Source organism: Vanellus vanellus (assembly GCF_965231255.1).
Source record: "Vanellus vanellus genome assembly, chromosome: Z".
Taxonomy (NCBI): Eukaryota; Metazoa; Chordata; class Aves; order Charadriiformes; family Charadriidae; genus Vanellus; species Vanellus vanellus.
Window position 1 is genome coordinate 88,851,321 of NC_138908.1, and position 27,981 is coordinate 88,879,301.

Sequence of the window (27,981 nt, forward strand, 5' to 3'; positions counted from 1 at the left end):
TGCGGGGCAAGTGGCAGGCCAGTGTGCTTCTGCTGTTCCAGTTAAGGAGGAGATAAGCACTGGTGAACTGTGCAGAGCTTCCTCAGATTTCAGTGCAGTAGTGTAAGACAGTAGCAATTTCAAATGCATTCTGCTTATTCTCCTTCCTTCAGACCTTCACAGAGATTAAGTTAAAGTACTGGAATTCTGTCTGTCCTGGTCTGCCTCAGTTGGAGTTGAGCGTGGCTGGTGAAAGCCGGGGTTGCAGTGGCTGCTTTCTGCAACAGGTGAGAGAGGCGGCCTTCGGGCTGCAGGCGGGAGGGATGATGCTTGCATCCTTCTTTCTGCAAAGTGATGTAGACGTGACTCTTGACAAGTCTGAGTTTGAAACTAAACAGCAGAAACAGATCAGTCTTCTGCATATAGATTGTTAGAACCGGACACGAAGGAGTCACAGCTATGGAACAGAATCGAGTATTTCAGTTGGAAGGGACCTGCAACAACCGTCCAGTCCATCTGCCTGACCACAAGTTAAAGCGTATTGTTAAGGGCATTGTCCAAATGTCTCTCTGACACGGCCAGGCATGGGGCATCCACCGCCTCTCAGGGAAGCCTGTCCCAGGGTTTGGCCACCGCTCAGTAAAGAAATACTTCCTAACGTCCAGTCTGAACCTCCCCTGGCACAGCTTTGAACCGTTCCCAGGCGTCCTGTCCCTGGATCCCAGGGAAAAGAGCTCAGCACCTCTCTCTCCATGTCCCCTCCTCAGGAACTGCAGAGAGCCATGAGGTGGCCCCTCAGCCTCCTCCTCCCCAAACCAGACAAACCCGGAGTCCTCAGCCCTCCTGGTTCCACGAGAAGATGACCTGAGGCCTAGAAATGTACTTGACATAAATCTGACGTTAGTTGTTTTGGGGAATGTTAAAACACTCAACTTCACATTACTCAGGAAAAGAGGGAGACATGTGCCTTAAGGGGCTCAAAAAGGATTTTGTTAGATCCCCCCATCACTGGGCACTGAAGAGAGTGTGGGCAGGTTTGATGGGGTGTGTGGGTGGGGAAAGATCTTGCGTGAAAATTGACCAATAGCCAAATAGAGGTCCCCTCAAGACCATGGAAAAAATTGAATTTGGATGTTGCTTCCAGAAAAAACCTTCTCTGCCTTCGTGTTTGAGGGTGTTAGTATTTCTCTGGACAGAATGATGTGAGCTGTTGATGAGTTCCTTTCATGTATGTGGAACAGAGGCAGGAAAGCGATAACGCAAAGGGAATGCACCTGCATTTCTTACACAAGCAAAATTATCAGCTCGTGCAAGACTCGTTTCCTTTGAAGCAATAAGGCTATTTTGAAATATGAAGTTTGCCTTCATGTGACAAGCTTGGCATGCATGCACTTGCATAACAAGTGATACTAAATTTTATACTTGGGGAGGCGGTTTTGGCTTTTAAAATAAAAATGGAGCGGTGTAGGGCTTAGTAGTTTCATTGTTCTTTCATATATGCCTGTGCTTTCCACCCCCTTCTTTTGTGCCTTAAAATAAATAAATCGTACATTGGGTCACTGGCAAAAGATGTTTTGAGCCTTGCTTTCGAAGCTGTTTCAAGAATATATACCAAATGCAATTCCAGACTCCAGTGAAAAAATAGGAAACTATTCATGGGCTCCAGTTTCACAGTACTCTCAAATAACATAGTTTTTAAAGTACGCTGATCTGTTTGGTTTTATTTTTTTTTTTTTTTTTTTTTTTTTAGTTTTCAGAGTTTTTAAGTCATCAGTGTTTTCTGTTGTCTTCCACAAGAAGTAGTGCTGGAAGCTTACCTTCTCAAGCTGAGGTTCAAATGAAAGATGATCATTATGTATCTACAATTGCTTGAGTTTAGGAAAATACCAAATACTGTCAGTTGGCAAAACCATGGCAAGTGGGTAATTTTGAATGTCTGAGGGATTTCAGAAGGTCAGGAAAAGGATTTCTTAAGACACACGATTATTTTTCTTTTTTTATGGCTGTTGCTCTGCCAAACTCTCTTTTCAGTAACTTGTGATTATGATTAACGTAACTTTTCTTATTAACAAAATTTTCTTAGGATTCCAGTTTATTCTCCAAAGAACTGTTATCACCTTCAGAGTTCTGCTAATCTGAGCAGGCATTGACATTCTCCTTTGGTTTAGGCAGATCATGTCAGGATAGACGAGATTATTGGTTTTAATCATTTTGGGATTTTGTGAAGAGGAATGTTATATATAGGTGTTCAAGAAATCAGCGCCCATTCATCTCCAGTCACTAGTATGATAATGACTGGACTCATTTCACAAAAACTTGACTTTAAAACCCTGCTTAGTCCTATGAATGCCTAATAAAACATACTGAATATATCCGCTGTCTTCTGATATTAGTGGGTGATGACATTGTCAAGTATAAAAAATTTAAAGCATTACAAACTGTAACCTTTCAGACTATGAGTGTAGCTGTGCCTGTCTCCATCACTGCACCTGCAGGTTTCCTGTCCCGTCCTCCCCCTTATTATTAGGAATGCCCCTGAGGTTGGATTTTTTTTTATTTTTTTTTTTAGTGTAATTTCTGCAGCTCTATCTGGAAAAAGGAGCCCTATAGCAGGCAAAAGAAACTTCTACATACCTTCCCCCTCAATCTTAATTATAAAAATAGCTCCTCTTTCATCAAGAAATACCTTCACAGATAAAGAGGGTATTATAACATTACTCTTTGTTCCACTAAATGTAGGTTTTTTATGCCGTACTCTTACAGTTGGGGCGTCTCTTTAGCGGACAGCCTCTTGGGCGCAGTGACCTTACCTGCATTGAGTGGCTTTGTCAGTCTCTCATCTCTCGCCGTTGGTGTCCCTGGTGGTGTAATCCGTCTGTGTTCAAGCTGGCCAGTGTAAAATCGGGCACGGGGCTGGCTGTAAAGAACCGCCATCTGTACTGTCCCCAGGCGCCAGACTTACGTTTCATTTTCTGTATCCGCTTTCTGTTATTACAGTAATTCGACTAGAACCCCTGTGTAAATTTTCACTTGGATATTAACTACGTTAACAGCTTTCTAAAGTCTGTGATTTTTGTCAATTTGTTACGTTGCAGGTTTAATTAAGATTGCATTTTAACACTGGTACTGCTGTAAAAATTCATAGAGATCAGCTTTTCTATTTGTCGTTTTCTACTGTATTATTTTGCTACATTTCTCTATTTAATATTTTACCCTTTTCCCAAGACAAAAGCAGTACTTCTCCTCAGAGCTACCTCTACAGTGAGTTTTCCAAGCAAATTGCAAATCTATTAGTTCAAACATATGTCAGATAAATGATGTCATCTACAGGAACCGAAGGGCTTAATTCTGCTCATCCAGTGTCACGCTCTTAAACTTACCTGGCATTCAGCTTTAAAACCTGATGCAAATCAGCAGTGATTCAAGTCGGGGACTGACGCTCACAAGGAACCGGGGAATGAGTTGCTTTATTTTCTACTTATTTTTAGAGCACAATGAAAGTATTCATACATCACTTGTTATTGTGGTTACCAGGAGTGCCATAGCTTTTTTTATAATGCTTTCTTCAAGAGTGAATCTGTCTGCCTTATAAGAGTTGAGAAGACAATACTTCATTTTAATTCCTTGTCTCCCCTCCTTTTAATCCATGAATTTCAGGGTGAAAATATCTGGCAAGTATGACTTAACAACTGATCTGAATCTGCTTTCCGTGCACAAAAGTTCTCTCTAGCCTGGTTGGTTTGTTCTTTTTTCTGAGTACTCTCAGCAGGTGCCCCATTTATCATTGTGTCCTCTGTGATCTGGATCATCCAGATTTCCTTTCTTTAACACTTCTACAAACACTGCTGCTAGACAGCAATCTGGTATTTCCTCTTTTCTTTGTATATATTTCATTCCAATTTGCTATTAATTTTCCCAGTGATTTTTGAACAGATCAGATGCTATATTTTGTTTTTCTGCAAATTTTCCTCAATTTTACTGATCTTCATGTTGTTGTCTACTGACATCTTCCATGTCAGCGGCAGCTTTACCTTGCAAAGATGCCGTGTTGATCTAAGATACTTGCTTTTAAGTAGGAATTTGGGTTGCAATTAGCTATTGTGAAGTTCCATCAGTGCCTCTACTACTACTTTGATGTTTAGTGTCTGTTTTCTAGGATACCTTATATATATTTTGTTTTCCTGCTATAGTTATATTCTTAATTGTGCATCTGCTTCTTTCATTCTTTTCCCATTCTTTGATTTCTTCACCGGTTTGCTCAATGCTTTTGCTGTGTCTGCTCTCCGAGAAGTCTCAGCCATTCTGTCTTCTTTTGCTTTGTAGCTTGTTTAGTTCTTCCTAGTAGATGTATTGATCTCAGGAACTTCTGTTGTGTTACTTACAGAGCAGATGAGACATGTATGGGATGAGATTTCTTGATAATCAGAAGTTAGAGACCAGCACCATTCTGCTGGTATTAACCTGTATCTCAATGCTAGGCACGCATTATTTTAACTTACTTAGACCTGGTGTGGCTGTATGTATTCATGGTATTTGAGGAAATCTATTGGTACTGTATGAATTCCAGTATACTTGGCAGCTGTAGAGATTAGAAACAAGAGACCGGGCATTTTACTAGTGCTAACAGTTGGTTCAGTTTTGCTTGACACCCTGTTGAATTCCATCCAGTTGCGTATGTGTCTGTGGCCACGTGCTACCAACGCTGAGAACCAGAGAGGAGAGGTTTACTGAAGGTCATGCAAGAACTCAGGTAACACAGGCTTGAAGCGAGTTACAACATCCCATCTCGGCACCTTCATAACTGGGCTATTATTGATATGGCTGGTGTGTTGTTTTTTTTTCCATATTGCTGTTTTTGTTGGACATTGGGTGCTGTAAGGTGGCCACGGGTTAAGTGTCAGCTGTAATGGAGAGAGGAGCTGACCCAGAAGCCGTGGTTGTAGTGTTGGGGCACTGGAAGCTCTGTGGAAGTTGATGTGGTGGGACAGGCCTTCTCGAAGGCTGTTGGCATGCGGTTTGTGAGGATTTGGTCGAAGCGGTTGCTAACGTCAGCTCTGTGTCCTGTCTGCCGTGCGGCAGGCCTTGCACACCTCCCTGCGGTGGTGCCAGCTGAGCAGGTTGTGGTGCCCCAGCTGAGTTGCTGTGTTTTGCCAACGGGTGAACCAGCAGTTTGGTTCTCCTGAACGTGTTAAGAAGTAAAATTCAAGTGTTTGGGAGCTGAGGTGGGAGCAGTGTAGCCAGCACTGCTGCAGGAGCAGGTCATGCTTTTGAGGGGTTATGTGTTTTGGCCACCCCACCTTAATTCCCCTCAGAAGATCTCAAGAGAAGAGTGAGCCTTGAGTCGGGGGCTGCAGTGCAGGCAGCTGCCGAGGCAGCGGGGCGCCTGTGCCCCTGCGCTCGCACAGGCAGGGCGTAGCTGGCAGTGGTGTGAGAGCAGGGGCTGCTCTGGAAACGCCAGCGTGCACTGGGGGCAGCTGGGGTGGTGGGATGCACTGCTGTGAGGGGAGTGCTCCGCCGGTTCCCATCGATGCTCCCTTCCTCGAGGAGCAGAAGCACCGGCTTCATAAACATAGACAATCTTAGAAGAGATAAATCTGGGGGTTTATGGTACTAAGGATTCATTCTGCAGCGGAAGCTTGTGGTGGTGGTGGTGTTTTTTTGTTTGTTTTCTTAAATGGAAGACTTATTTTAATGTTCATTAAGAATTTGAGTCACTGCTGACTTTTTCTAGTTGAACATATTCTAATGCCAGGAAGAGATTTTCAAATTATAAATTATTGGCAAGGAGTAGATTTAAGACCTTTACGTATCAAAATACGTGGAACAGTTAAAGGTAGTGGAATAAATGCTTTCATCCTTTACCTTTTTATCTGAATAGAATAAGTGCATGCCAGTAATGATTTTGTTACATAACAAATGCAGAATTATTTAGAAACTTAACAAGGTATGTTGTTGAGTTTTTTCATCAAGAATAGAAAAGTGTTGTTTTCTAATGTTTAAAACATTCTGCATTTTTTACCTGGATTTAATTTTTAAAAATGGAATTGGGTGAGTCAGGATGAAAAAGCAGCTTATGATATAAATTACTTTTGATAGTCTTCTCATTTTCTGCAACCCTTTGGGGAAGATTAATGTTGGGTCCTGTAAGGCTGTCTTCGTGTCCTCGCTCTGCTAACAGCTCTAATTCTGCAGTCGTTTCAGATACGTGAGGCTTTTCTTTCTGTGGACATACAAACGCCTGTATTTCATCTGGAGCTGCAGAATTAGTGGCACTTAAATAAATGGTTTATTTAGTTGTTGCAATCTGAGCCTGATTCTATGTAACAAGTTTCTTAAAAGCTTTACTGTTTTATTTATAGACTTCCAAACACAAGAGGTTTAATCTTAGTCAGATATATTCTAGTCACTAAGAGTTTATGTAACTGCAATGTAAAGAATTGTCTAATTATATTTACGGCTGTTGGAAACTCTGTCACATTACTTGAAAGATTTGTTGAAGAATGATCCCAACGTTGCATGGTTGGCTTGCTGAAACATGCAGTGCCGGGGAGCCCAATGGAATCGAAAGTCTTTGGAAACTGCGGAGTGGCACCAAAACTGGAAGAAGCAGTGGGCAGGTGGGGGTAAAAGGGGGGGGGGGGAAGGTTAATGGGCTGACGTATTTCAGAGGCATTCTAAATTCCTGAACCTTTCATCTTCATTTCTTGTGTTTCTGTTCTTTCTGTTCTAAAAAGACAGGTTAGACATGGTGGGGGTGGTTGGGTGGTTGGTCGGGGTGTGATTGGTTGGGTTTCGTGGTTTTTAGCTAAATCAACATGTGAGAACAGGTGGTCTAGTGATGGGTCCATATGATTGTGTTTTCATGACTAGAGTAGTTGACTATTTTGCTTAGATTTTAATAGCATTCCCTTCCCTGGAACAGGGCCGTGGTGTTTGCAGTTACAGGCCTTTGAAGATGCAGAGAATTTACTTTGCTAGAAGGCTCCTACTCTCCTGTATGTTTTCGTTTGGGAGATGTTTCACTATGCTTGGTCTCCCAGAGATAAGTTTTGAGTTGCCTGAAGGAGTTTTGCAGGTAACGCTCGAGTTCAAGAGGATGAGCCTTCATTTGTGATCAACAACAGAAGTTTAAAGATGGCACAGCCATCCATTGTGAGGAGTATCACAAATAAACTGTAAAAACCAAACAGATGAGCAAACCCCAACCTTAATTATTGTAAACTTGACCTTTTTTTTAACAATACTTCTCATGAAAATGTCTTTGAGCTTATGAAGTCTCAAGTTTAAAGTGTCAGAGTGTGTTCCTGGCATAAAAAAGCGATCATTTATGGCACAGTAATGCCTTCACAGTGGCAGTTCTTTATTGGCTCCTGCTCTTCAGAAAGAATGTGTTCTTTAACATTGACACATTCTGGCTATGACGTGTTTTGTTCTTCAAGCACAATGTTGTAGTTTTTGGAAGTTTTGTTTAGCAATTTTCTTGTAAGAATCAGTCAGGTGTTTTATGGGAGGGAAGTGAAATCCTTGTGGCAAAGTAACATGTCATTTAGCAGTAATTTGAAAAGAGACATGGTTAGAGAAAAGGTGCAGTAAATATTCACTTTACCTTGGTGCCATTTGCCAAGTTTGTGCAGGATAGTAATTAGAAAGAATGGAGAGGCTTACTGCCAGCAGATTGCTTCTGTTACTTGGAGCTGTGGGGAAGGAAGTCCGGTAATGCCTGAGTGAGTAGCACGGGCGCTGGGATGCTCGGGGTGACGGGGGCATAGGCACCTGGCTTAGGTGCCACCTCTGGAGCAGGAGAATTCAGCACCGTCCCTGTCGTTTTTTGCAGAGCCACCTTGGAGCATCTGCTTTCTTCTCGGCATTTTCTTGTTCGGTGGGTTTATTAGCTGAGTCACAACCCTGTTCAGATGTTTGGAAACAGCTCAGTTCAGCATTGTGCTGAAGCTGGTACGCCTTCCTGAGCTCTGGAGGGTGAGATACTGCAGCAGAAAGACACCTGAGTCATCCCATTTTTAAATTTTTAAGATCTGCTGATTTAGAAACAATTTCTTTTGCTATATTTCAATTTAATTTAGACATTAACATCACTGAAATGAGATGTGGTGGAGCCCTGTCCCCAGTGGAATTGGCCGAAACCTGTAAGCTATAACAAACTTATGTTTTCGCTAAGACTTTCCTTTGAACTGGCTAATGTAAAATCACAGCTTTCTCTGAACAACGGTGTAGCTCAAGAGCATTGACTGACACGCCTCCTGGAGCATTTGGCCTCTCTAATACCTCCTAAACTAAGAACTGGTGTGTGTATGGTGCTTGAAAATAAGTTTCAATCTGTGTTTTATCTGGACGCAGAAGATCCCCAGATTCATGATTCTGGAAGTACGTCAGGTTTAGCCCTTGCTACGACTCAGTGTGATTACCATGGTGCTGCGTCTTAATGAAGCAAAATGAGATGATTTCCTGCAAACGTTTGCTGAGTGAGTTAGAACTATGTGGTGAGAGAAGCACCCTAACAGACTTCAGTGATATTTCTTGTTTGCAGCTAATTCCAAATGGAGAAGAAAACTTACAAATTCAGTGTTCTGTGGTATCTGGTACTCATGGCCTCTTATTTTCTGATGGTGTGAAGAGAAGGTGTGTGTGTGTGTGTGTGGTGATTATTCTTCAGATAACTACGCTGTTTTAGGAAACTTTGGCCTGGAAGCTACAAGCTGTGAATGAGATGCTCTCTCTGCCACTGTTGCTAGATGAGTTTAGCGCTCCCATCCTCATCACATGAAGTTTCACAGCTCTTTAGGACAGATCATGAGTTCAAAGCACAGAAAAAAATTACCAACTGTCAGATTTGTCTAGGCAGCTGCAGCTCCCAGAGTTGTGAATGAAATGCTGAATTTAGCGGTATGTAGAGCAGATAATGACTTAAACAACTTTTTCTATAAGCTGTCATCAAATTGCATCAGTCACCGCTTCTGGATAAGAAACTGTAGTGGTAAATCTCAGGTCTTGTTTCTTTTCCTTTTTACTTGTTTCCTTATGTTCTATTTAACAGTTTTCTGTTTTCTTTTTAAATGCTTATTGCTATTCAGAAAGCTAAAACCAAAAAACCAAGCTGGCACTGCATTTCCTGGGGTTTAAAGATGTCCTTAACAAGTGCTGTTTTCTGTTTATTTGTAATGTTCAGTTTGTTGACAGAATCAGTGGGATGGTAGACTTTAGAAAACATTAAGATGACACTGTGACTTATAAATAAATAATCCTGCCCTTTCCCTGGATGCTCCTTCCTGCTTCTGCTGTCTCCTCTCTTCCCAGGACAGCAGATGTCAGCACATTTGCACACTGGAAGGAGCCGGGTTAGTGGTTGTACTGGGAAGTGACCTCTTCCTTCCCCACTGCCTGTTGCCTTTACCGTGGATCCCTCCTCTGACCTGTGCCTGTGCCCGGCTCCACGCAGAGGGGTTCTGCCACGGGGAAGGGGCAGCACAACAGCCAGAACAAGTGGCCAGGCTAGAGGGAGGTGTGAGACAGCTTTACAGTGTGCTGGTTTGTAGTATCTGTCCGGCTACATGTTCATTTTAAGTAAATGAATGCATATAAGTAAACAGTCTCAAATATCTAATCATTTGGATAAATTCCCGCCTTGCGTTTGGGAGTGAGACCTTTGCGGGTACAGTTTATTCTGGCTCAGTCTGTCCAACTTTTAGAGTGGGCAGAGATGTCAATAGTTTGTTCAGTAAAGGCAAAATTTTCTTTCTGAAATTTGGAATAAACTTAATTATTCTCTTGTTTATAATAAAAAAAAAAGTATATTAAAAAAATTTGTTGCCACCTTCACAGTTCTTCATTTTCTGTAGACAGAAGACTCATCCAGGATATTTTAGGATTTAAAAATTCTAGTATTTCCAAGGGTTCATGAAAACAACATTGCCCAAGCATGGATTGAGAACTTAAAACTGGGAGGGTGTTATCCCCAGCTATATAGCTTCTCTTTAAGAACCTTCCCATTTCTCAGGTGTGCATAGCTAGTAGCATTATGTTTAGATGTCGGCCCACTTATACCCGTATGATCGTTTTGTTTCGGTTTTACTTATGTCTGTCAATGTCCTGTGCAGTAAAATTGCTCTCGAAAGAACACTTTCTAGGCTTTGATTCCAGAAGTAAGAGCGAGGTTTTATGATGGGCTTAAGCTAACCTGACTGTGTGCTCCCACTGAAGGTGAGGTCCTACCCTCCCCTTATCATAGCTGTGCGTTTCTTTTCCTCTCTATCTTCTGGGAGCTTTTAAATCCAAAAGCTCTTTGCAATTATTACCGTTATTGTTTCTGTAGTGTTTTTTTCCAGTCACATCAGCTCTCTGGTCTGATTGAGTGGCACTGGTGCAGAAATAGGTGGCCAAAGGTGAAGGAGAGGGGCGGGAAGGGCTAACTTTCAGCAGCAGTGGACTCAGACCAGCTAAAACTGAAGGCACAACTGCAGTCTTAGATATGGACTTAAGTGTCTAAGCATAGATTTAAGAGTAAGGGCCAGACCTGTAGAACAGCTTGTACGTGAGATCCACAAACATGCCCGAATGCTTCTGTGGATTCAAATGTTAGCAGCCAATCTTAGTTTCTTAATGTTGCGCAACGTTGCGGCTAAGACTTTCCTTTCACAGCCCTATATAAGATCCCTAATTTTGCCTTTTAATCCTGCTTCTTCCATACAAACTTCTTTCTTCACGTTGGCTTATGGCAGAAAGGCTCTGTTTGATTCCTCGCCCACACTGCAAACTGCAGGCTTCAATGAGTATCTGGTTTCTACTGCTGCTTGTAATAGGCTATTTTGCCAGTAAATGTTAGGCAGCATAGTACATTAAGCAATTCAAAGTAGTATCAGCATTTCTTTTTAATCACAATGATGCTTTGTTTTCTTTTAAACCTTGGTGCTTAATGCTGAATTTAATTGCATTTTAAGTAGATGCATTTATGTGCATCTACTGACACGAATAACCAATCCAACATGATGTCTTGTTTATTCTTACTTTATTTTCACCTTACTGTGGTATTTTATTTTCCAAGTAAATTAAGTTTCTAGTATAATGAACACTCAACTGCTGATTATTCTGTAGTGATACTGTCACAGAATTGTTTTTTAAATTTGAAAAGTATCAAAGACACGTATTTGAGTGTGTCTGAATCTCTGAATGGATCGGTTGGTAATTTGAATGTCTGTTCTTTATCCTTCCCTCAAGAAACCCTACCTTGGCATCCAGCTGACTGTGCTGCAGTCTTGAAAAAGAAGCATCGGAGCAGTTCAGTGTCCTGGTTTTACTCTTCCACCCATTTGCTGTCTTAGAGCAGAGGCACTGCTCCAGTTCCACTTTCTGACACTATACCTTTATGAAGTTAGTCGGCTTCTGCAGGATGGTTTTCTCCCAATTGGGTCCTTTCAGCATAGTATCATAGAAATATGGAATGGCTTGGATTGCAACAGACCTTAAAGATGTCTAGTTCCACCCCCCTGCCCTGGGCAGGGACACCTCCCCCCAGCCCAGGTTGCTCCCAGCCCCGTCCAACCCAGCCTTGAACACCTCCAGGGATGGGGCAGCCACAGCTTCTCGGGGCACCCTGCGCCAGGGGCTCACCACCCCCACAGGAAAACTTTTTCCTTAAGTCCAGTCTAAACCTGCCCTCCTTCAGTTTAAAACTGTTGTTGCCCCTTGTCCTGTCACTACAGGCCCTGGTGACAAGTCTCTGTCTCTTTTGTAAGCTGCCTTTATATATTGAAAGGCTGCAACAAGGTCTCCCTGGAGCCGTGTCTTCTCCAGGCTGAGAAACCCCAGCTCTCCCAGCCTTTCTTCCCAGGAGAGGGGTTCCAGCTCTCGGATCATTTTTGTGGCCATGCTAGTTTATTCCATAAGAGAAAGGTTATATTTGAATGTATTATTTGTGAGTACTGTGGAAACCACACTAGCATACTTGAGGTTGCTGTAGCATACGAGATTACCTTCTTCAGGTCTTTAACATTCAGACCTCCCAACAAATGTAGTAGTATTCTACTGGTACTGGGAAGGATCTAGCAGACTGTCACATCATAGTGGTGTCGTGGAGTCTTCTTCCCCATCACCCCTTACTGGTAGCTACTGTCTGCCTGCTGAAAGAAATGGGACAGCGCAGATTTGGAGGGTAGAACCCTGCAGCACAGCAACAGTGATAAACAGCTGGAGTTAGGGTGAAAGCAGTGACCTCCCTTAGTGGCACATTTTATATCTGAAAGGTGTCTGGCATAGAGAGCTGGATGGTCTCTGGAATATCTCCATCTCCTTCTCCTTCTGGAAGGAGAGAGCAGGGTTGGGGGTGGGGGGGAGAGCTGAGGCCAGGTTTGTCTCTGCTGTCTGGTTCTGGCAAGACTTTCCCGAAGTGCAGATGAACTCTAATGGCAAATAGCTCTAGTGGTGGTTCTACTTACTACTCTGTAGAGCTCAAGGCAGCAGTTATAATACCCCATAGCTGCAAATGTAATGTTCGTTCTGCTTCACTGACCTTGGAAATTGGATTTGAATATGGAGGTTGAAGCATTTGGGCAAACCTTTATGGTAGTGTTTGATCTTGAGCAACCTGGTGATGAGAAGGGCATGAAAAGCTGAAGCAGGGTCAGTGTGCGCTTCGGTGTGGAAGGGTGTGTGTTCCATAGGGAAGGCAGGAGCATCTGCTTCATTGAGGTTATCCAAGCTGCAGGTGAGGGGCTCGGTGCCAGTGGCTGGCGTGGGGCTTCTGGTCACAGTCTGGGCGCCGGCTCTTGGCGGGGAGAGTGAGTGTCTCTATCTCCCCCAGACCTGGTGTGCGTGGGGAAGAACGTACGGCGTTCACTAGCATACCCCAAGCTGGACTAGCCAGTGAGTAGAGGCACCTGGGTCCAAGCAAGGGTACCAGATGGGGAGAGGGTCCGTGATGGCATTCAGGGGGGACCCATGAGTGTGGGTTGCCTGAGAGACGAGTATATGCGCACGTCTGTTTGCAGCAAGTGCCACAGTGCACCGGCGAGTGACGAGGAGCCCCGCGGGCTGGGCAGGAGAGCTCAGGACCCGGGCAGGGGTATCGGATGGACAGAAGGGCCATCACCACTCAGACCGTGCAGCTTGGGCTTATGGTTCAATACAGTTGGAGCCACTTCTTCAAGACAATCGCTGTTCCCTTTCCTGTCAACCTCAAGTGATTAGTTACAACCCATAGCTTGGACTTTTTCTTCACTCCTTTTAATGGACTGCCATGTGCGTGCTCATGAGCAGAAGCTGTATGCAACAAAGTGGTTCTTGGCCACAGCAATGGGACAAAGCTGCAAGTTAAATTATCTTTAATGCTATGGTCAGTATTTAATTGAGCATATTCGAGCACATATTTTAAATGTTTCAGTAGCTTACAGTTACTAGGTTTCACTGAAAACACTTTCACTAGAAGCGGTTAGAGCTGTTGTTATCCAATTAAATGACATATATACACTGAAATTACATTTGGCTGTAAAACTATACTCCTATTAAATATGACATCTTCTTTTGCAGTGACCCGTACGTGAAACTTTCCTTGTATGTAGCAGATGAGAACAGAGAACTTGCTCTTGTGCAGACAAAAACTATTAAAAAGGTATGTATATACTATGTATTTTTTTTTTAGTCCATTGTTTTGGAAATATTAAGAATACTGGAACATAATTCTACAACATAATACAAAACTTATTTAGATCGTAGCGTGCATGTATAGCAGGTGAATAGTGTGGGTTTTTTCAAACCGAAATAATTGCATGCATTTTCAGTGTCCATGATCTGTTGACAGGATCTAATATATTGTGTGTTACTCTCTAAAGCTTGGCTTACCAAATCTCATTACATCATTCACTGTTTCTTTTATGAAAGCCATATTTTAATGAAAGCCATAGCTGAAATAAAGAACTAAGAAACTCTGCTTTAATTATAATTTCTTTGAATTTTAGTGAAAATTATCTTACTTCAATGTTCCCTCTCAAAATCTCCCTTTTCAAAATATATTCCTAACGTGGGAATTTAAAATAGCTAAATAACAGAATATATGCTGTAAGAAAAGCCTGGAAAAGCACTGAAAATGTTTTCATTTTCATTTTTAATTAGAGCCAAAATTAAATTTTATTTGGTTTGTTAATTTCATTCCACCAGGAAATATTTGTCATCATCGGGGTCCTACAATTTTAGAAGGTGGTTTTTTGTTGGTTGGGTTTTTTGGGTTGTGGTTTTTTTTTTTTTTGTGTGTGTGTGTTTTTTTTTACATTTACTGGTAGTGATGGCAGAGAGGGGGAAAAAACTCATTACCCATATGAAAACTAAGGGAAAAATAATGAGTTGTCATTTTTATGAAGGTATTTATAATCAACAATGACTCAGTTGAAATCATTATTGCACAACAGAGTAGTGAGGGAAGTGTTGTTATTGCAAACAAAAAATAGCACGATGCTGTTCTAAAATCAGAACATTAGGTGTCATGAGAAAACCAACGTGAAATCCTGGAAGCGTGGAAGATGGAAGCAGAACCTTTCACAGGGCCCAGGGCATGTCTCATCTTGGAAAGTAAAAGCAATTTGTAAGAGACGTCCTGGCTAACCGTTGGTACTTGTTTCCTAATAGCATTTTTACGTTCATTTATCCTTTTAAATATGTTCTTTATAGCCCAACTAGCTTAGTTTTAGACGTTAAAGTTTGTGAGGAAAATGTTAATTTTTCCAAAAAGGAGTATCTAGTTTGTTGCTACAGTAACAACATGGACTGTGGCATTCTTTGTTTTTAAATAGGTTCAAGATTTATCGCCAGTTCCACAGGAGTATGTGGGAGGTTTTGTTACGATCTGCATGTCTTGTGTTTGTAGAGAGCGTGGTGGTTGTCCTGCCGTTTCCCATTTCCTGGGACCCAGTTGCATGGAATCATGTTCTTGGAATCTCATGAATGGCAAATGCTTAGGCTCGATAGGTCATTTTCAGGCTAGTATAAAATACCTGGCTGTTATAATTCTGGTGTAATCTTAACTAACGTGTTCTTGCTGAAGTGCGAGATTGGCTGTGACTCTCTCGCTGTGGAATGGCAATATTCATGAGAAACTCTTAAATCCATACACCTGCGTCTGTGGACTGAGGGGACTTTCTTACATTGTCAGGGGGAGATAAAAAGAATAAAATGAGTGTAGGTGAAGGTTTATTTTCCGATTTAAAAAATAATTTGGACCACTGTAGTATTTTTGGATCAATAGCGATATGGGCTCAGACTTTACCAGCTACTAAATGAGCAACAATTTTCATCTGGAGAGAGCACAGGGGAAGTTGGAGACGTTTGAGCTGTTGCGCCCTACGAACAGTCTATGCATTTGCTTTTGTGGGCTTGTTTGCAAAATGCGTGCTTCAGGATTCCTGAACAATAACAGCTTACTGAAAAATAACTGTCTAGACAAGTCCAGTTCTTGTACTGCTTGTTTATTGTCTTAAAATTGTGATAGGAGAGAGGATCTGAGGCAGGTCATGGAGGTGCACGGAACCTTTGGAGAGAAATCCTTTGTAGTAAGTCTGTGAAATGGGGGGGGGAGGAGATAGGAAGCGTGGCATGAATATAGGACTTTTTTTTTTTTTTTTTAACCCCTTGCTTCTTAGGAAATAATGGTGATCACATCCAGAGTTTTTTTAATTTCTGATTTCTAAAAAATTAATATTTTAATTCATTCTTAAATTCTTATTAGAATAACATTGCCCTTATCTGAAAAGATGTTGCTGCTATAAAAGCATGATTACTAAAGGTGTGGCATATTTGGCTCCCACACGTTTGAAATGTAATGGCTGTAGTGCCAAAAGTGAGGAGAGGTTGAAATGAGAGCATTAGATTGGAAATAAGGTTGTAACGTTACTGCTGATCTGAAGCAATACTTACCAGCTTTGAATCCACGTGAAAAGAGAATAAGAAAGCTTCTGAGAAGACCACCACAAATTAAAATGTAGCAAAGATGTGAAAGTATCGTATTGATTGTATCAAGGAAGAGCTAACTCGTAGATCTTAGCGTTGCCCTGGGAAGGAAGAGGAAAAAAGAGGACGTTTGCCCAGCAACCCACCTGCGGACAGGGGGCTGAGGATGAGATGACGACGACGACGATGATGTATTCCTGGGGTTGCATCTGCCTTTGTTCACTCTTTCTTGTAACTGTCACTTACAGCCTGGACTTTCTCAGTCATTTCATAATAGTAATATTAACTCATCTATTGGAAAGTTCTAGTAAGTCATTTCTGTTTTGAATTGTTAAATTTCATCTCAAGACTTCTGCCTTCCAAGCGGTATTCTTCCTATGCAATTTGTAATCGCTGTTTATTTCATAAATAGCAAACATTGTTAGTATATCTTGATTTTGAGTTAAAATCCGTAATGAAAAAATATTGAGGCAATCAGGCTCAGGAGTGATTCTGAAAGACACTGCCAATTATCTCCCTCAGCTCTGGAACTTCTCTTTTAATATGACGGCGTCTAACCCTCCGCTCATTTCTTATTTTTCTACTCGTTTTTGTCTTCCTCGGTTTAATGGGTAACGTTCTGTGTGGCACTGTCTTGCAGGCGGGCCTTCAGGAAAGCAGCAGGGACTGCAGTTTCCCCTCCCTGTTCCCCGGTTGCATTACCTGGGCAGTTGTCTGATGCGTGTCCTGCTGTGCAGCTGGACCGAGCCTTGTGAAGGGCTCCGTTACAGCCAAGGGGATGAAACGTCCGTTGTTTCCTTGCTCTGAAAAAATAAAGTTATCGGGAAAAATTCCAGATTCGTCTGGCATGATCTAAGGATGTTGAATTTCTGAGGCTTTTTGTTTTGATTGACCTCCCCCCCCACGTTTCGTTATTCCAGGTGTAAATTTTGATGAGTGCCCTGTGTTTCCCTTCGGAGCTGTCGGGAGCGGCCTGCTAGAAATCCTCTCCTTCCTGCAGTAGAGAAAAAGCTGCGTTTGCTGTTTGCCGTCTTACGATCTTGTAAGATGCTTAGCATGTCTTTCAAATCCCTGCTACTGGGCTGGTGATTTCATGTGTCAATTCTTTTAGAAGTCTGGATGGAGATTGCCCGGTTTCCTCAAAGTGACTGCGCTGAGCTCTGAAGACTTCACTTCTACATCAGTTGTGACAACTTCTATCTTTGTGCCGATCCCTCTTAGTTATTCTGCCTTTCCCATGAGTGATCTTAAACATGATTTCCCATATCGAAATGTGCTTCGTCTCCCCATTGAGCTTCATTGCTTAGTAGCACCATTTCTTTCCGCGTTCTCGTTTTATTTATATGGTTGAAAAGCCTTCTTTGTGTTTGTTCTAATATCCGGTGGAAGATCTAACTCAGCTTGACTCTTGGCAGTTCTTTATCTGTACGATACTTGCCCTTTTTAGGCTGTAGTTCTTTTTGCTGATGAGTCTTTTTGTTGTTGTTTCCCTGCTAATACCCTTTACGAAGTTATTTGTGCATTTATTTCTGGAGCCTTTCTTTACGGGTGCTTTTCTCCTCTGCTAGGATTCTAGTGGATTCTAGGGCGTGTACTTTCTGATTTCACCTACTAGGTGTTTGAGTTGTGAAGGCGGAAGAAATTTCCGCCAGTTACCAGGGCACTTGGCAAAACTTGTGCTGCCTAATACAGCAAATATTTCCTGAAATTTGTATTTGTGGTTAAGCAGCATTCAAAATTAATGCGTTATTGATGGACAGTAGTGCCCTGAAACTTAGTACGAGACCACGCTTCATTTGTTAAATTACATGGTACCTCTCTTGCCAGTAACAGCCGCATTTGATGAATACAAGTATTTTAAAAGTAACTTTCTTTTTCTTATTACTTCATAGTTTTAACTGAGCACCTTTGTGCTCCTTAAGGCAAAAAAGCTGCAAGTTTCTCTCTGCCCTCAACCTCTAGCCCCCCTACCCTTTATCTGCACTCGGTTTGTTCTTTTCATCTACCCTCTACAGTGGCCTTTTCTTTCGTGAAATGTTTCCCTGCTCTTGATCAGATTGCTTAGGATAAGCAGGCAAAACTTTTCTCAGGGTACGACTGTTAACCAGCTGCATAGCTCTTTATATAGGTTTAGTCTGATCTTTTTTTATACCGGTATTCCATTTTGTCCTCCCTACATCCCCTACGTTTTTTAGAACAGGGTTTTCAAAAGTCAGAACTTGACTCCATCGATGATGAGTCACAAGTAGGTTGAGTTGGGACGCAGCGGGGTTTGAAGCGGGCAGGAGGAGGTGCGGCTGTCGGCAGCGGGAGCTGCGGTACGGTGCCCGTGTTTCCATGTCGTAGAGGAGGGCAGCGAGTGAGCCAGCGGGTCCCGCGCAGGGTCGGTCGATCGCATCTATAGCAAGGAGTTAAGATAAACAGCCACGACTCTCCTTCTCTGCTATGCAAAATGTTGGTGGGTGTAGAGCCAATTTTACTGTCAGCTCTTCTGGTAAATCTCTGCTATGTGAGAGAATGAGGGAATGATTTGGCATGAAAACAAAACCATTGGATGTATCATACTTGTTTTTAAACTCACCCGGATTTGAATTGCCCAAATCATTGATGTTTGTAGTTCTAATACCTTTTTTATCAATTTATTATTTCATGCTTGAGCTCCCTTGCAATCTATATGCATATTTTATTCTGTACGTTTTATTCAGGTTGTTAAAACAAAATTAAAATCCTCCATAGGCTTGGGGGAGATCAGGCAGACTATCATACCTATTCCTTTTTTACTTCCTTCTTTTTCCATTTAATTTACAGTGTAAATCTTGTCCTTATTTTTGTAGCCCTAAAGTTGTCCTTGTATTTAAAAAAAAATATACTTTTTTTTTTTTCATCTGGGTTTAAATGAATCTCAAGAATGAAACCTCTTCAGGTTTTATTTCTATAAGTTGTCAGTGATTTGCCGTTAATCATAGAATCCTATTTATACTTAACATCTATTTTAGGATCATCTGACTCAAATATCCTCCCACGTTTGGTTTACTCAGTAGAGAATTTCTAAATAATTGGATGGCAGGTGGTTTTTTTTGGTCTTTTTTACGACATGCTTTTTTCTCCTTTTTTTTCCTAGAAAATTGTCACTCACGTGCACGTTTTGATGATTATAAAATGGCAAACCTAAAGAAATTTTAGAATGTAAATACCTTTATTTCTTTTACAGACACTGAATCCAAAATGGAATGAAGAATTTTATTTTAGAGTAAGTTACCCTTTACTTGCAATTGTTATTATAATACATACAATTAATCACATGGCATTTTATAAGGTTGGGAAGAAGCTTATTTTTTATTTGTTGTTTATACACATGTTGTTTATTTGTTGTTTTATTTGTTTTTTATTACATAAAAAAATGCTTGTTCTCATGCAATTGCACTTCTGTTTCTGTAGTGGTGGAATGATCAGCAGAAATTGGCATCAGGTTAATTAGAAATGGACTGTTTCCCAATTTGGGACTTTATTTAGAGTAAGTTTTGAAGTAATTCATCTGACAAAAAAATATTTTTACTTGAAAATGTATTTCTAGCAGAGCATGTTTGCTGTGGTTTTAAAATGTTGATGCAGTGGCAAATAATCAGAGTTATTTCCAAAACCCGTATGAAATTTAAGTTATCATGGCAAAAAATAACGAAATACAAAGGTAGAGAAGGAAGACAGAAAAAGTAATTTCTCTTGCCCTTTATGTTACTTGCCAAAAAAGTCAAAGTATACTTTTTTTGTGTGTGGTTCCATTTTAATATCTCTAGATCTTGCTTAAAATGACAACCAGGTTATAGCTAAACTGAGTTTTTATCAGAAAGAAATCATTTTAAATATTTGAAAGTGCTAAAGGAGGGGTTAAAATAGTGTTAGTAAAAACCAACACAATATAAATGAGAAGGGCGATAGTAACTTTGTTATTTGGTTACTGAAAATATTTTTCCAAAGAAGAATGACTTAATTTTAGTGCAGCTGTAGCTTTCACAAAAGAAAGTTAGGTAGAATTTCAGTGGTTTTTAAAATTTAATCTTAAACAGCTGCTTGAGAAAAGATGTCGTTGTAGATTGTTAAATACGGGTATCACGTTGAACGTTGTTTACAGAGTCTTAGCAATTGACCGTCCTGCTAACAGGATCTTTTAGATAGGTTGTTACACCAACATAATTGTTAATCCGCAGGTTTTGAGGTTTAAGTGGAATTTTTATTTTTAAACGTGTACCAAATAGCTTTTCTAGATTTTTGCAGCTGGGTAATACATGTGTAAAATCATCTTTATCTTATGAAATGTTTTGATTTTTATAGTGTACTCAGAGGGGAAAATACGGACTTACACTTTTTAAAGTTACGCAGAGTCCACAGGAACTGTCTTGACACTAAATTACAGCTGGGGCTAAGGTTTTCTATTTTCATCACCACGGGGTTTGATGTTTGCTCTCCTCTCGCTGTAGAGGTGGTTCTACCCCACGGTCACTTAAGCTGCCTGCCTGTAAAAATGCAGAGGAATTTTAATACTGTAATTTCCCTAGAAATGGGCTACCCTAGAAGAGAGCAGCTTATGGTGAAGTGTTTAAATGCCTTTGCCTTCAGCACAGAGGACAAATGATGTAGAGGGATTGCCATCACGACCATTGCACAGGAAAGGGAAGTGAGAGAAAGCTTTTGACTGTTTGTCTATTTGAAGACTTTTTGAGCTCTCCCAAATTTGATCCCAGCTGCATACGTAATTCGGAAATGGATGAGCTCAGCTCCAGAAGCCCATCTTTAGGAATACTGGTCTCATAAACATGCTGAGTTGTGAGACAGACTGTAAGCAACAAATTCATCTGTTTTAAAGTGAAATATATTTACTCGGGATTAAGCAGTGCTTGTTACGTGTATTTGTGCTTATAACTTTACCATATTATTCAAGGCAGTCTTTTTAATCGTTTGCTGTTCCCAGGAAAAGACAATACACAAACCTGCCACGATTAGTGTTGCTTAAGCTACGGATCTAGTTCATAGAAGCTCTGTTAAAACACCTTGAAAATCCTAAACAATAATGTGATTATATAATGTAATGCATACCGGTTTTTATGTGTCACACTTCTCTGATTGTTCTCGAAACTGGGAAGTCCATTGCCACCCCCACAGACTTATCAGCCTGTTGTGGAATATTGTTTCTAAATTTTCTTAATGAAACAAGTTGGACATAGCGTAACCTAGCTTACAAAGCTTTTCTGAAAAAATATATCAAATACTATAGAACTTTTTTCTTCTTTAATAGAGGCTCTTTTGTCCTCCTGCCCGAGTTCTTTTTTCGTTTGTTTCTTTTTAAATGTTGGCAGTCTTTCTGCTTAAATGTACTTCAAAGTAAATAATTTTCTGGAGGTATATTTGCTGTTTGCAAGTGCTGGTGAGACTTCTCCTGGGTTTTCCATAGCCGTGTGTGAAACGTGGGCTAGAAACGGTGAGTGATGGGCAGTCTGGGATAAAGATGATTGTGAAATTATGAAAGAAATTGAGTAAAACTCTTGTTCCTGACGGTTTAGTTGAGCTTTGCAGCTGCAGAACAAAAAAAACTTGGGAGCTCTGATAGTCTGTCCAGCCGGGGGCTTGTTCCCAACCCGCCAAGCCTGTGTTGGGAGCAAGTCCCTGCCTTGCCTGAGCCCAGGGGAGCTTGGCTGGTGTGCTGGAGGTGCCTGGAGCTGCCCCGTTAGCCCTTCTGGCTGCAGCACACGCCAGGGCTGACTGGTTTGCCCAGGGATGTCCTCTCCGCCTTCCTCTCGGCCATCTGGTTGCACGCAGCTCGGTGGCGTGCAGCAGCCGTGCCATTCCTCTTCGGAGTTCTAGTGCTCCAGTCGGAGTAAAATTAAAGGTGAACGTAAAGCCCGGTAGTCCTGTTGTGTTTGCCTGGGTTCACTGGGTGAGCTAGGACCCATATATTGTTATCATCAAGCTCACGAACCTAAAGTGACAGTATTTGAATTTTCTCGTAGGTAAACCCAACCAATCATCGTCTCCTGTTTGAAGTGTTTGATGAAAACAGATTGGTGAGTGCTTGTCTTGATTGTGTTTTACTAATCACAGAGCTCTGTCATGCAGCTGATGAGAATGCGGCATATCCTAAAGGTGTATTTTTGTCTGTTGTCTACGTGTGCGAAGAAATGCAGCTAGAAGCATAAAAAGTATCTGGTTCTGGGACTAATAATCAGAGCATTAAACCAATAGTCACAACTTTTTTAGTCGCTTCCAAGGCAGCTGCTTCATCCCCTGACCATTTCAGCGTCTCTTTCCTGTACCTTTTAATGCTTCTGTGTCCTTTCTTGGGATGCGGTTGCCAGAGCTGCACTTTGTACGCAAGATGTGGGTGTATGAAGGTTTAAGGTAATGGCAAAATAATACTCTTTGTTATGTTTTCAGTTCCCTGCCTCATAACGCCCTGCATATTGTTAGTGGTTTTAGTCCTGAACTTAATTTGTCTGATGCAGTAGGTCTTCTCGAGAAGTCTTCCAACATCTTACTGCTGCTTGCTTTGTTACGATTGAGTAGATAAGGTTTTCACACAGATGTATGTGGAATAAGTGACCCTGTCATTCCAAACACACTCGGTTAAATAAGCCAGTGCAATGGCGAACAGGGTGAATGACTCTCTTGGGGTTTTGTCTTTTGAAAATTGTAACGCCATCTCTTTGTTTTTGAGATCAGGTGTCAATGTTTTCTTGGTTGGGTGCAGTACAGCCTCTACTAAACTTGTTGCTTTGTGAAGATTAGCATCAGTGATGTGAAGATCTTTCTATACAAAACACCTCAGTATGGAAACATCTGTCTTCAAAAAATATGTTCTTTTCCTCTGTCTTCCTATTAAATACAGAGCAAAGAAAAACATACAAACTGTGACCTTGTGGGGAAAAAGAGGACTTGCAGCCAAATGATTATGTCTTCCTTTAGGAGGAAGTAGATCAGTAGAGCTGTGACGGTGGGCATTTAGAGTGGGCTGACTGTGAGCATACTTATTGACATATAATGATCATAATGACCACTTGCACCATTTAAACTGTCCTGTACCTTTTGAACTTAAGGGACATGATCAGTCCGTTCTTCCCAGCTTTAAGTTCCTCTTCGGTTGGCAGCTGACGCAAACAACGCTGAAGCAGAAATCCTGTAAGCGTACCTGTGAGGCAGCGCACGTGAGCCGGGGCTCGGGGCTGTGCTGGCATTACTGCGTGCCGTGTGTGTGGTGTGCGGCATGGCTGGAGTATATTCGTGTCGGCGCAGAGGACAAAGCGGGACTCACGGAATAGGTTTGGCTCTGGCCTGGAGAGGACAGTGGCGCACACGGGGACGTCTGGGGGTGGTGGTTTGGGAAAAATCCTATATGCAGTGACAGCTGAGAAATGGCCGTTTCGGTAGACTCGTTCCACGTATATTGCTTAAGGCTTTCAAGTTTCTGTCTGCAGCGCTGGCCTTACACTGGCAGCTTCGGTACTTCTTTATTGTTGAAGCGTTTTGTGTTTGCTCCAGCTGTGATGGTACTTGTGGAGGCAGCCTGCCCTCGGGCTCGCGGCCTCCTTGCCAAGGCAGCAGCCTGTGCCTTAGGAGCTGGTGCCTTCCTTTCAGGTGGTGTTCTGAGCTATTGACAAAGCGGGTACCTTGCGGCTTTTAGAGTAGTAGATTTCCATCGGGTTACGTTTACAGAACGAGGAGACGTTGAACTGATCATTTTTGCTTTACTCTGAAATATTTATTGTCAAATCTTGCATGGTTTTTATTGCAAGAACTTTGTTTCTTCTTCATGTTCCCAAATTATCTAAGCACTTTCTGTCCTCGCAGTATGTCCTTTCCTTTCTGTCTTCCAATCAAAATAGAGAATTTATGATGCGAGCTCATCTTTGGGCAAAGAGACTGTGTCCTTGAATAATACATTTTATCTGAAAAATAAGATAAAATAGTCTCAACACCTGTGCTCCCACAAGGCAATCTGCAACACTGTTGCACTGCAGAAACTATTCGTGTTTTTCTTCTTGTTGGCCCATAGTCCACTTAAAACAATAGGGGATTGTGCTGTGTGTTGGCAGTTTTATCGTTTTAAGCTTCCATTTCTCGTGATGGGTCATTGTCTGTCTTTTGAACCCAAGCTACTTTCAAACAGAGATTGAAACGTCTACATAGAGGATTGACCCTCCACCTCCGAATTTTCAGAGCTGTTGACAAAACTTACTCTCGAGTTCTCCTAGGGAGCAAGTGTCCGTGTATTGAACTGAAGCTGCACTTCTTGCTAAACAGAGTTTCTTTGCCAGTATGTGCAAACCAGTGCTATTGTGAGCGCACTTCAACTGTGAGTACCCTCAGACCGCTGAGTTTCTGTGTTGTAACGGAGCTGGTTTAGGGTGTTTGGTTTATGTTTTGGTGTATCCTGTCTGTCTGTTCTTCTTCTGCGGTCTTTTGGCTCTCGGAGAGTGTAACTGTATTCCGTGCTGGCAATCCTGCTCGTGGCAACGTTGCTAACTTTCTCACTGGCGGCTGGCCAGCGATGGGCAGAGTTTCTCTACGGTGTTTTAGACAAATCGGTACAAAACGACATGCAACACCCGTCTCCGCTTTTCCCTCGTCTTTCCTGCCTGGTAAAACTGAAAAAGAAACTTTGCCTCCTGCCATCTTGCGCATTTCTGCTGTTTTTATTGTGTGAGAAATCTTTGCCATATGTACGATTGCTTTGTTTGCTGTATTTTTTAGTTATGAAAAGGGACTGCGCAGGGCGGCATAGGTTATATTGCGTTCGCAGGGACAATGTAGAAGTTGTGGCTTTTTAAAGGCAAGAAGTTTGTTGCTTAATCATGTTATGAGCACAGTTAAAATTGAAAGCATAACCGTGCTATATTTATTCACGTTCTGCCATGATAGCCTAATGCTGTAACACACACCAAAATGTTAAGCTTGAAATAATTTTTCTCATTTGCATGTGGAGCTAACTTAAACTTTTAACACTAAATCAGAGTGGGTTCGTCGTAGTTAAATTTTTGTACGCGTGCTTTATACAAATGTGCCTTGTGAGTATGATGCAGTTTAGATTTATAGCAGTGCCGAGTGTGTTCGCTGCCTTAGTCAGCTGTGAGAGCTCTCCCGCTGGGGCCGCTCCTCTCTGATGGAAAAGGAGCAGCTGTGAAGGTGCTGTTTCAGGCTCTTGCTGGCATAAAAAAAAAAAAAAAAAAAAAAAAAGAAAAAACAAAACCCCCACTAGCTTACACTGGAGAGGGGGAACCAGGCCACGTGACTCCCACCATCCTACCCTATGTCACAGTGTGTAGGAGCGCTGATTGCTCTTACCCAATCATGCCTGGAATGCTGCTTGCCACTTGGGCTATTTCTGCTATCTGTCGCTATCAGGGCTGCAGTGCTAACAGTTTGGCAGATGGGACACTTTTTCTTGGAGTTTATGTCTTTGGTTTTTAACTTCTGGCAGTGCCTGAATTGTTGCTGTTCTCCCTCTCCTTTTCTTCTCTCTGTAAAACCATGGCCCATCGGCTGCGGTTTCATTTTGGCTCTGGGCGAAGCAACACGGCCCCTGAATCGGAGATCCTCGACCGGGAGAGAGAAGATGACTTTTTCATGGCATTCCACACTTTGCCAAGAAGAAGCAGTCCTCACGCCTTCTCCCGACACGGAGCAGATTATGGTGGTGGCGGCGGCGATTTGCAAGAAGTGGGCTCCTTAAAAAGGAGCACATCCATGTTTATTCCCCAGCTGCTGAACAGTATTGATGTGCGTCCAACGAGAAGCTCATCGATGCAGATCTCTCTTCAGCGCAAAGCTGCGAACGGCTGCGTGGACGAGTGTGCACCCCTGGAATCTCCTGAGGAGACACTTCCTTGTAAATTCTCAGACTTCAGGGAGTGTTATGCCTCCCCTGTTGAAAACCATTCTTCTCCGAGCAGTCCAGAGACGACTCCGGAAAATTCTCCACCCAGGCAGACGGAAGAGTTAGGGCAACAGGTTAATGGAACTATTTGCTGTAATCGCAGAATATTTTGTACTCTTCCTTCTAATAACCAGGGTGAGGATGCCTCATCAGCTACCCAAGAAGGGGCAAATGAAGCAGCTTCAGGTTTAAACATAAGTGGTGTGAGGATTCAGCATCGAGCTTCAAGTGCAGACGTGCCTCAGGTTACTCTACTACCCTTTGGTACCGAGGCGCAAAATAATGCTCCCACACCTGAACCCCGGCGTTGGTCTTTGCAACATGTGCCAGATATGTCAGCAAATTCAGGGAAAAAGTTCTTTGTTCTCCAGTTACAGCAACCGCAGACAAGTAGTACAGGTGCGGGAAGCAACTATAACTTTGGTTTCACTGGAACAAAAGGGGACAGATTGGTCCGGTATCCTCGGATACGGCTAGAAAGGAGTACTTCCTACCCTGTCCAGCCGCCAGCAGAAGAAGTTAGCCCCACGGATGGTGCACTGAATTCAGACCTGCGTGGACATGGCAGGAACGGGTCGGCAGTGTCTAGAAGCAGTTCAGTAGAGCGGATTCCTCAAGCGCAGGGATGCCTGTTTAAAATCAGACCAGATCAAAACACGAGGCAGCAGCACTTCAGAATTCTTGTCACCCGTGGTCCTGAAGAACAAAATCAGGTTGTTGGTAAAGAGGGTCGTGGCACCCCTGGTCCCACAACAGCCGGCACCGCAGTAAGTATGATGCTGAGTATGCCACGCTAGTAAAACACAGAGTTGCCCTAGAAAGGCTCCTGGGCTTGAGGCAACTGAAGCGCTTCCATTGTTAGTGCTAGAATGTTCTGCATTTCTCTGGAGCAAGCCAGGAATCATCTCTATTTCTGATGGAACGTAACTTTGTTCTTGGTTATGATTACATCCAGTGTAATATTTTGAGATTCTAATGTCACACGTTTTCTTAATTCAGTGTTACATCAGCTGGAAAGACTTTTAAAAATCAGAACATTCAAATGGCAAATTAAGTGTTTGGATTAATTCAGTTGGCTGAGACCTTGCTGCGCGAAGGATTCTTCGTGCACTCTGGTTTTAAAAACAAATACTTTCACACTTTCTTAAGTATAATGTACACACGAGCGTACCTCTACATGATTTTAAAATGTGTATATTAATGCAATAGTAGCTCAGACTATAGAAATCTTAAAATAATTCCAATCAAGATATTGACTTAGCAGATAAGGTACCAAGAAGTTGGGGGGGGGGGGGGGGGATCTTTCCTATAGTAATTTTTTTTTTTTTTTTTGGCCTTCTGGAAATTAAAAACATGTCCTCTTTTTTGTGTGCCACAAGTCCTGATCAAAGAACTGTACAAGTAGCTTGGCACAACTTAGTAAACTGTCTCGTTGTTTGTATTTGCCTTGAATTTGCTTTAAGATGACAAAATTAATCTTCTGGGTTTTCTTTGTTATAATGGGAGAGGATTGATGTTGCATGTTTTTAAGCTGCTTTTTAAAAGACCAAAGTAGGAATGAAACTTAAGGGTTTCGATTAGTCATTTGCTTAAATTGCTTTAGTGTGCAATTCAACACTGCCCACTTGAGTTCCTCAGCTCAGCGATGCTGTATATAGACTAGTAAGCACTCTGTCTCCAGCTGTGAAAACACATTCGCTAGAAGAGGTTTTGGTCTTCGTGGCTCGTGTGTGCTGGGTCTCGGCGCTTGTCTTCAGTGAAATGTGGCCCAAAGAGAGCTGCTCACTGCAGCGGGGCTGTATGATGACGCTGCAGCTTTCCTAGGAAAAAGCGAACAATCTTAAAGTTATTCCAGTGTAACCTTCTTTTTAGTTCTTCAGCAGCCATTGTGAGTACAAAATCACAAAGTTGCCCTAAGCTTTTCTTTTAAAACTGTAAAATTGAAAAAAGAGATCCCTTGCCAGTTACAGGTTTCATTTCCCTCTCCGTAAGCTAGCAATTTTGTCTAGTGGTGCATAGTATCTTTCCTGCCCGCCTGAGAACGTTTCAACAGGAAAATCTGGCATGCAGAAGCCTCACTGACTGTCGTCTTCGTTTGACTTTCATGTACGCAGTACAGTATGTTGTGTTCTGAT

At 42.1% G+C, this 27,981-nt stretch overlaps 1 protein-coding gene across 14 annotated transcripts in view; it reads left to right on the forward strand.

Annotated features, from left to right (window-relative positions):
* The window catches only part of NEDD4L (NEDD4 like E3 ubiquitin protein ligase), a 181,942-nt gene that overhangs the window by 63,818 nt on the left and 90,143 nt on the right, over window positions 1–27,981 (forward strand). For 12 of the 14 annotated variants that reach the window (XR_014270225.1, XR_014270226.1, XR_014270227.1 and 9 more), the window contains exon 1: window positions 24,309–26,613. Coding sequence is in view for 8 of the 14 variants with exons in the window: in XM_082497951.1 (XP_082354077.1) it covers window positions 25,441–26,613 (1,173 nt within the window). In the remaining 6 variants the exon portion in view is untranslated. Of the gene's footprint in view, window positions 1–13,515; window positions 13,598–19,135; window positions 19,175–21,926; window positions 21,981–24,308; window positions 26,614–27,981 lie in introns of those variants that run through there. The other 2 variants (XM_082497952.1, XM_082497953.1) reach the window with 1 other exon arrangement.